The 10,595-nt window shown below is 30.8% G+C and overlaps 1 protein-coding gene across 17 annotated transcripts in view; it reads left to right on the top strand.

The window, feature by feature from the left end:
• LOC102675631 (cAMP-specific 3',5'-cyclic phosphodiesterase) overlaps window positions 1-10,595 on the top strand; it is a 256,477-nt gene that overhangs the window by 164,746 nt on the left and 81,136 nt on the right. For 4 of the 17 annotated variants that reach the window (XM_031507975.1, XM_031507974.1, XM_031507973.1 and 1 more), the window contains exon 1: window positions 10,086-10,363. The exons of the other annotated variants lie outside the window; for them this stretch is intronic. In XM_031507975.1, coding sequence (XP_031363835.1) covers window positions 10,191-10,363 — 173 coding nt within the window. In that variant the 5' untranslated portion in view covers window positions 10,086-10,190. Of the gene's footprint in view, window positions 1-10,085; window positions 10,364-10,595 lie in introns of those variants that run through there. 17 annotated transcript variants of the gene reach the window in all.

The following is a 10,595-nucleotide window of genomic DNA, read 5'->3' as shown; positions in this document are numbered from 1 at the left end:
GCGGCCGCCAGTTCACAGTCGGCACGCGACCGAAGCGGATCGTTGCTCGCTCGAGCGACGTGTCCTTGATGCAGGACACGCGCCAGGACGAGAAGCCTGATTTGTTTACCAGCCAGTGTGTCAGTTGGCTCGAGACTCGTGAATCTAATGCGATACCTCAGTCGTGTTTCGAACGAAGAGTATTCGAGAGAGTGATCCTTCCAAGCCGTTATCGATCGTTGGATCCTTCGAGTTTTTTTTCGGTGTTCAGTGAAGGAGTTTCTTCCTTTTTTTTTTTTTTTTTTTTTTTTTTGGTGCACGTGGAAAGTGATTCGAAGAAGAGAAATAAGTGTTTCGTTCGAGGATTTTGAACGCGGCTGATGGATCGAGGGATTTAAAGAGTTTCGTTCACAGGTTTGAAGTAGAATTTGGAGTAATTCGAGGTCGTCCTTTTCGATTTTCTTTCGATGGTTCGGAGTTTAGAAAAGTTGTAAATACGAGAGAAAAGAAAGATTTTGAGATTTTTGAAGAATTGTTGAAGAAACGAAGGTTTGTTATTTATAATGTATAATATGTATTGGTATTCGAGACGTTACGATTGGATGTCATTTAACTTTTTGAATTTTCAACATGAGAAATGAATTTTATCAAGTGTATTCCAAGTGAATTTGAAACGTTACTCAATGTTGTTGGATTAAATTATTGAAAATTTGTTGCATCGTTGAATTAATATTTGAAATGGAGATTTTAAAATTTCAAAAAATACTGTTTCCACTGAAACATTCTTTGTGATCCAGGGTTCGATGTTCAACGATACTTTTAATCAAATATAACCCCGACTTGGGAATTAAGAATTGGAAAAGAAAAAAAAATTATTCGTTCTATTTTTATATCTTTATCACGAATCATATTTTATGTCATTTCACGAGCTTAATTGGACACTTTATTCTGGCTTCGGTAAAAAGATCTAAGACCATCGATCTTGTAGGATTCCAATTTCAGCATCCCAACGACTCTAAGCTGAAATTATATTCCTATTTTATAAAAAGAACTGGGGATTATCGATCCATGGAATATATTCCCTCGATATATAAAAATTATGTATCAAATAATATAAAATATTTCAATGAAAGATATATAATTATTCTTATAAATATCTCGGAGAAAAGAATATCCTTTGTAATCTTTCTTTTCCCAAAGGAATTGGATATATTCCTCTTTTTTTTTTTTTTTTTTGATGATTGACAGTAGCCTTGAATCAATAGGTGTGTGATTTAACGATAGGAATACGGAAAATATCGAGCAAATATTTTGTTCGTCAATCACGTCGTAACATTGTTGTTGATATTACTGTCGATAATATCACGAAAACTGGATCAACAGTTCTTAGGATGGAAATAAACAATTTCATCTGTCCAAATTTCACTATACATACACGTTTAAACTACGTACGACAAAGACTCTTTGAATTTGAGGAAAATTGAATTGCTCTTTAAAAAAAAATAAATAAATAAATTCAAAAAATTATTATTAGAATCCGTGAGAAACATTTTTTAAATACATCGAGTATAATTAAATAAAATAAAGAGTAGTGCATGTTAAAAACAATTATAGATAATTAAATCAATATTTCATAAAATACACGCAATTCTTCCCTCGTCTAATTTATTGCAACAGCTTTTCCGAATTTCCAATCGAATTTTTCCAACTGCAAATTTTGAATTAGATTTGAAAAAAGTTGTTGCTCATTCGACATTAAGTCAATTAGGATTTATAATAAGAATAATATCATTAGGATTTAATGAATTAGTATTTTTGCATTTATTTATTCATGCAATATTTAAATCATTAATATTTATATGTGTTGGAATGGAGTTCAAGATATACGAATATATTATGGAATATATTATATTTATCCAATGAAAAGATTTATTATTATATTTACAATATTAAGTTTATTTTCCTTTTCTCAAGAAAAAGTATTTTTTCTCAAAAAAAATAAATTATTATATAAAATCTAATTATTAGAACAATATTTATTATTTTCGTATTCATTTCGAATAATTTTAATAATAAATAAATATTTAATAGTTAATATAGTATATAAAAATGAAGATTCTAAATTGAACAATATTAATTATAATAATTTTAAAAATAATTTATAGAAAATTAATTTAGTTGGATCAAAATCGTTGGATCATTACTCGCCCCTTTTCCCCTGCAAGCAAACAAAATTCCAGTCGAACGTAATTCGACAGCGTTAAAAAAAATTTCGACAAAGATTCCGGCAGAGAGGAAAATTTGCGATGCCCTTCGTTATCGCGACACCGGTGTCGATAGATTCCCGTATCTATGCAAACATTTGGCGCCGATCGAAGCGTATGAAAAGCCGGGATACGTATCGGTGACACGATTATCGATCGCCTTCACTCTCGTAATTTCCGAGATCGTGACGCGTGTCGATGCCCGGCGCAATTCGTTCCGACAATTATTTCATTTTCTATCGGCAGGAAAATAGTTACAGCCTTCGATTTATCCGATTGAATAATCGGGGAGCCGATTCAATTTCTCTTCTCAGCTGATATATCTCGCTCAGAGATTCCCATTTACTTTTTTCTTTTTTCTCTCATTCTTCCTTCTTCTTTTTATTTTTCGTCCATTAATTTGAATTTTTCTTTTCTTTTCTTTTTTTTTCTTTCTTCTTTTTTTTTTTTTTTCGAAACTCAATCAAGATCCCTTGAATTTGATCGAATTTAATTTTCAATAGAAACTTTTAGCTTTAGGAATGATATACGTGATAATGTTGAACGGTTTCAGGTCAGATAATGTTGATAAATAGTTTTAGATACCCTAGAAAGATAAATATATATATATTTATGTAAATGGTACTCGGGATGATTCTTTTTCAAGTAATGAAAGTTTTCTTCGAATCGATGAATAATGCAGAAACATTCTTCGATCGATTTTGTTCAATTTTTTTTTTAATTTGTTTTTCTTTTGGAGGAGATGATAAAATGATTTGTTATTATATTTGGAAAAAAAGAAAGATAGAAAAAGAAAGAGACACGGGATATTTCATTGTATTTTATCTTCGAAGAAATTAAAATTATTAATTTAAATTAATGTGCAAAAGTAATTGTAATGTGACGAAATATGTAAAAAAAGTAATATTTATAATTTAGTTTTGTAATTCTAAAATAATTTATTCGATGAAATTTCGTTTCCATTGATGAAACGTGATTTAAATTAATCTCAAAATTTAATGAAAAAAATTATTATGCAAGAAAGTATATATATTTTAGTCAGTTCTAGCATCCAAAATGATTTATTCGCTTGGAATTTCGTTTCCGTTGATTAAGCATAATTTAAATTAGTTTTTGAATTAATGGAAAAATTATTCCTTAGAAAAATAGATAGAATCAGTGATTACTGTATTAATTTAGCCAGTTTTGCTCGAACGAAGCAGAAAATGGATGAAAAGTTGAAAAATATATTTTATAAAAAATTCATAAATAATATTTCTTGATAATTTTAATGTATAATTAAATTTAATTAAAAATAAAATAAAATAAAAAATCTTTGAACTTGCGATTAAAAATATATTAATAATTAGCGTAATACACGATATTTTTATTTTTTCAAAAAATATTCAATTGAAATTGTGATTAATTTGAATTTCAAATTTTTAATTTTAATCAATTTATAGTCTCGAGAAAATTATAATATTATTAAATTGTTTAATAAAATTTTCAACCAGCGAGATTAAATATCGAAAATGGAGAAGTTAGAAATTCATTTTCCAAACAGATTATTATCTACCGATCTCTCCGCTTTCTTGATTAGATCTAACGTAATTCCAATTACATGCTGCACAGCTTTATAGTTCCTGATAATTATTCGAAAATCATGGCTGGCCAGTGATTAATCGACATTTAATTAATCGAGAAAATTAGTCTGTGAAGATTATACCACGCGTTGTGACATCCTTAGAAGTATTCAAACGATAATTAAACGAAGCTACAACCCTTTCACTGAAATACAATCCTCCTTTTACGAAAGATGAAACGAACAATTTTCCTTCCAAATGTTTTCGTTTCCAAAGCAAAGATAATATTCTTCGAAAGACAAATACAATATTCCGTTAGATAAAATATTTTCGATTAGAAAATTTATTATTGAACAGAAAAATAAATAAATAAAAGACATTTAATATTTTTCATAACTCTTCGAGTTATTTTAAATTGGATATTTAAAAAATAAACAATTTTATTGCTGCGATAAAATCAAATATCTTATCGATATTATCTCAACAATTGAAAGTAAGAGGATTCAAACAAAGCTTTAATTTTTATACACTTTCTAAAGAAAAAATTGGAAACAAGTCGAGTCCTCCTTCAATGAAAATTTTTTTCCAAAACAATTCCACGTATCTCTATAAGGAGGAGAAGTAAAAATCATCGTTCACGAGCCATTGAAAAAAATACCAAATCAAAGAAGTTTCGTGTCCCTTCGTTTCCAACAACTTGAAACGCAAAAAGATGAAAGAGCTCTCGCGAAGGAAATATTTCCATAGAAATGGAAAAAGTTTCAGGTGGTTGAGCAAGATAAATTTGGAACATTTTCATGAGTGATCGGAGAGAGAGAGAGAGAGAGAGAGAGATTAACGCCAATCTCTGTTCGTAAACGGAAGCCCGATGATATGGAACAAGCTATATTAAAATTAGAAAGTTTGTTTCATTGGTCATCACAAATCGTAAAATAGGTGGTTATACGAGTTGGTCTATGAATAACTTTATCAAACTGATGCTGATCGACCGGTGTAGTTTTCATGCACTGTGATGTGTTGTTTGGGAACTCGACTAAAAACAGAATGTGTAAATGTTGGTTTTCTTAGGAGTTAAAAAAAGAAAGAAACCCGATATCTTAATGTCTTCCAGTCGAAGAACTCGAGAGGAGAGTGTGTATAAGTCACGAAATTTTTTAATCTAAGAAAAGCGTGAAGTGCGATAAAAAAGTTTGTAGCGTATGGTGAAAAGTAATGAGAGTAACAGAGCGGAGAGAGAGAGAGAGATGTAGAAAAATTAATATAGAAACGAGGAAACCAGCTTAGATTCCTAAACCTTATTATTTTTAACTTTTCGACATTTAAAATATTTCACCGGATATTAGATTAAAATACAACTTTAACTTTCTGAAAGAAAGGATCTCAAAAAGAGAAAGGAAAGGAATTAATTAAAAGAAGAATAATAATACGATATCGATATATCTTAATATTTTTTTTTCACAATAAACATTTACGAACGAAAATGATCTTATTGATCATTTATCATAAGGTTGTTCGATCTCGTTATTTATAATTTATATTACGACCGTATCATCTATTTTATACCATTGGATCTCTATATAACATAATCGAAACCTAAACTAATCAAACTGAACCTTAACCTAACATAATTTAACTTCAACCTTACCCTTTTTCCCTCCCTCCAAACCTAATTTTAGCCATAATTTTACTCAATCTAATTTAACCTAAACCTTGACCCCCGAACTAAATTTTAATCACGATCAAATCCAATTAAATCCAAAGCTAATTCCTCAATTCAATTCGTTCCTCGATCCAAAAAATATCGCGCATCCAATGTGTAACACGTTTCCAACATGTGTCGCGAACATAACCTAACTTTAAACTTCCATCCACGATATTAATCAAATCCTAATTTAAATTCGAATCCAATTATAATCCCTGAATCCTCTGATCTCTAAGAATACGTATCTATGATATTACGAACATTTCTTCTTTCTTTCTTTTTCCTTTCCCCTCCTTAAAAAAAAAAAAAAACTAGATTGGCCTAATGACGATTGTACGCGTACCTTACCCTTGACTGCATATCTTAATGCCGTTGAAATTGTTCCACTATCGTGAATAATTACCGAGATATCTCGTCGTCGAACACGAATGATGACGTCACATCGTCGAGATAACTCGTTCATAGACGCAGAAATTTCAAAATATCTCTGAATAATCTGCGTCGATAGCAGGAGAGGGGGGAAATGCGCAATAAACGATAAATAGACGATATTCTTTGTTACTTTGCGAAACACGTGCTCTCTCTCTCTCTTTCTCTCTCTCTCTTTCTCTTTCTCTTTTTCTTTCTCCTGTGACCGACATTTATCTCGATTTCTCTGAAACACGGGATGCTGGAAATATTTTCCGCTCGATCTCGGATTAATCCGTGAAGCTGTTCGTGTTTCCCTTGAAAAGAGAAAGAGTGAGAGAGAAAGAGGGGAGGAGAGAGGGCGCTGCAGGTCAAATCCACTCGTCGTGGGATATTTCCATCGGAAGTTCGTTATTGGAGGATCGTGGTACATTTGTTTTGTCGTGAGAATAATTGGGGCGGACAGAGCTTCTTCTTTTTCGATCCTCGTCTTTGCAATTAAAAGGGGTTCTTTCCTCGAGTGTCCCTTTTTCTTATTATTTTGGGAAACACGCGTTGACAAGTTGGGAAATGTTTTTACCAGGAATTGAGGATTTTTTTTTTTCTTCCTTTCTTTCTTTCGAATCCATTTCGCAATTTTAAACTCGCGAGTTCAAAAGAACGTTATCTCGTGGAGAATTTTAATATATTCGTGGAACAAGTTGTTGGTAACTAGTTCTATCCTTGTCGTGCTCTCTTGAATTGAATTTAACGAATAAAGCGACGGTTTCGTATTCGATTAATTTTTATATTTGCACACATGTTGCGATATTATCTCGCAAATATCTTCAAAGCTACGAATATATTAGTCATTGAAGATCCACGGATATTCAAATTCTGTATTTCCATTTCCTAACCTCAACAGGCATTCTTATCATTCGCTTCCATCCGCAAACGCAATTGATTCTGTATCATTCGGCATGCAACCACCGTTTACGCGTGGAATTCGATCAATTGGGAGAAGGAAGGTGGAAATAAATTGTCTGCCCTCTCTTTACAGTGTTTTCTACGCAACACGTTCTCGTTCTCTGAATATTTCACGATGTGTACAAAATTCGATGTGGAACATCGGGATGCATCTAGGTATGCATCTTTCATGTCACGGTTTCGATAATCCGCCCGTCGTGGTGGACGATAAAGAATGAGAGAGAGAGAGAGGAAAGAAGAACTTGTCGCGAGTTTTAAGGCGCTTTTGCGTCCAACTGTATCTTTCATGCGGTTTACGTGCGCGCGACACTCGAAAAGGTAGTTTTGTTTCTTTTCGAAAAAGAATTTTCGAGGTTGAAAGTTGTGAGCTGAAAAAATTAGAGCATCGTTTTTTTGAAAGTTATTTTTACATCGATAGTAGTATTTTTGATAGATAACGTTCGAGTTTTAAATTACTCTTTAATTGAATGTAAATAGAAAGAATACAATTATGAAACTGTATGAACTATAAATTTGATCGTTTCGAAATTTTTGACAAAGGGTTTTTATTAAAACGAGAGAATTTTTAGAAATTTTAAAATGTGCAGAGTGTTTATGAAAATAGTGAATAACTATTAAAATGAAAATAGTGAATTTAATTTCGTTATCGATGATTCGATAAAATTATTTGTTAATTTTTAAATACGCGATGCGCCTTCGAAATATTGATATAAATAACATATTAATATGAATATTACAGGAATGAATCCTCTAAGAGCAATAAATTTCTCTCTTAAAATACTCTACTTCGTTACTTAATTCGTTATCAAACCGTTTCAATCAGACAGATCCTCAAACTTTATTGACGAACATGTTTCATTTCATTTAATTCGCGATAATACGTTATCAGACTTGATTAAATATTTGAATAATATTTGGTTTTCATAAATATTCTTGGATTAAAATAATTTTTCCTTCATAATTTTTCTCGATAACGTTTTTTTTCTTTTTTTTTTTTAATTTTAATCAAAGCAACGTTAGCTGTCAACGATAACTTCACATTGAAAAAAAAATTAAAAAACAATTCCCTTCTCCGTTCCTCCATAAATACTTTCAGAGAAATGGATGACAAAGAACTTTCCACTTTGAATGAAAAAATATAAGCAGTTTTACAATTAATTGATTACAAAGATTAGATACACAAGTAGTATTCCACTACAAAGATAAAGACACCAATCTTTTTCTTTTTTGTGCACTTTTCACTATAAAAATACACAATCTTTATATTTTTCAATCAACTTTTATCTTCACTTCAAATTTCTGAAAAGCATGCATAGATCAAAATTTTTATTTCCTTGATCCTGAATAAGTGAAAAGAAAAGAAGTTTGCAAAACTTGTATAAAATAATAACTTGTAAAAATCTAAAAAAAATTTTTCATTCCTCCCATTCTACTCGAACAGAGGTGTAAAAAATCCGTTCATGGTCGATCGTAATATTTTTCTTTCCACCTCCCCTCTCCTCTCTTCCTTTTTTATTTTTCATTTTACGATCGTTCGATGAATCGAAATTGACAACGCGGCACGAATTCGTGACAATGGAAAAAGGATTTTATAGGTTTATTTCAACCTTTTAGTAATGCATTAAAATTGTTTTCTAAGGAATAATTTTTTTTTAATTATTCAAATTTATATATTTATAGACCTATAATAATATTTTTTTTATCATTAACTTTATGAATTTTATATCCATGAATTTATTCAATATATATATTAAATTATGGATTAATTTTATTTATAATATTAATTTTAGGAATAGGATATATCTTGTTTTATTTATTGGTTGAATTTCTAATTGTAATTATTCAATTTTCAATACATTTAGTAGCAATAATAATTTCTTTCTCTTTCTAATTGAAAGATTTTCTTCTTATGAATTTTTAAATTACCAAAATAAAATAAAATTTTCAATTTTATTATATCCATTATATTTATTGATATTTATTAGAATATTAATTGAATTAAATCGAACTTTATTTGATTTAATTGAAGAGGAATCTGAATTAATATCAGGTTGAATATCATAGAAGAATGTTTGTTTTAATTTTTTTATCAGAATATATAAATATTATATTTATAAGAATAATTTTAACAATTATATTTTATGGATTTGAATGTTGATCCATTAAATTTATTTTAATATATATATTTCATATTTGTTTAATTATTTGCGTAGCAATTTCATTGCAATAAACGTTTCGTTCGTTTAGCTTCTCCTTCTGCTTCTCGCTCCTTCGACTTCCGCCCGATACTTGGTCGCCGCCGTCTTCCGGGCCCAATTAAACTAAATCGTCCGGTGTGCAATTAGCCTCGAAAGCTAATGGATCGCTTTATCCATCTCGCTGTTGACGAATTGAAAATAATTCTCAACTTTTCTTTCTGAAACTTGAATTATTTTCAAATTCCTTTTCATCGATTAATCTATTGTTATTAATATTTTCGACGAGCTTGATTTCTTCTTTTTAGAATTTTTTTTTTTTTTTTGAAATATTTAGATATTCTTTTTAATATGTTCTTTCGCAAATTTATAGAGTCTCGTTATTTACAACATGCAAATTAAATTGCGTATAGTGTAGTTATACCAAATGGAAATAATGTTAGTTGCTCGAATATTAATTTTCCATTTGGAACCAAGATATTAAACTTGAACAAACTTGGACCAGATAAAATATATCGAAATCCTTCAAGCTCTGATTAACAAAATTACACAGAAATCGAAAATGTGTCTCAAAATCGAACCCTAGTATCACACCATATTACGATCTTCATTTCAAATTAAATCAACGACGAATAAAATAGAACGAATAGGGAAGAAGATCAAAATATTGAGAAAAATATTGAAAAAAAAGATTAAAATACAAGCGAAAAATCTTCTTAACAACTGAAATTCATTTAGCAAGAACCACGATAAGAAAAGTCGTCGAGAAGAAGGGCTCGTTCCTCGAAAAACTCTAACCTAACCTAAAACCAGCCAAAAAACGAGAGACTCTGAAAAAGAAAGAAAGAAAGAAAAAAAGAAGAAAGTTCAAAGCTGAAACTTTTCGAATTAACTTCAGGGAATGAAGCTCTCCCTTCGAGGGACAATACAACAAAGTGTAAACTGTACTGTTAAAGGGAGAAATTCCGATGAAAAATCGTTGATTAAAGGAGAGATTAGAGAAAATGCGGAGAGCGTTTCGTTCGTCGCGAAGGAGGTGAACCGAGGTGTGAAATCGATGGGAAGGGGCGATTTATAGAACTCGTGAGGGAGAGAGAGAGAGAGGGAGAGAGACATGAACGACTACGCTATTCTCGTGCCGCCCGAGGTGTCCTCGAGGTTGGCGCGAAGAGATTCCGGGACTATGAGGGTGACGCTTCCGTTCACCTCGTTCAGAAGGCACAGCGGTTGCGTGTCCACGTTGTCCATGACGAAACCCTACCCCAAGCTGGTCTACGTGGCCGTCCCGTAAGTTTTGATTTGAAACGATAACGATTCAGTTTCAGATATTCCTTTTCTCGAACAATTTGTTCGAACAGGTATATAATAAATATTCATTGAAAATTTATTTCAATGTATCAAGAATAAGTTGAAGATGAAAATTTTCTTGTTATGAATACCTTGATAATTTATTGTTTAAAATGTAATGATAATAACGTAGGTAGGTAATCATATTTGTCAAAAAGGGAATTAATGTATG

The sequence above is a fragment of the Apis dorsata genome, unplaced genomic scaffold, assembly GCF_000469605.1.
Source record: "Apis dorsata unplaced genomic scaffold, Apis dorsata 1.3 scaffold_73, whole genome shotgun sequence".
NCBI classification, from domain to species: Eukaryota; Metazoa; Arthropoda; class Insecta; order Hymenoptera; family Apidae; genus Apis; species Apis dorsata.
Note: the sequence above shows the minus strand (reverse complement) of the source record. Positions and strands in the feature narration are given on the sequence as shown.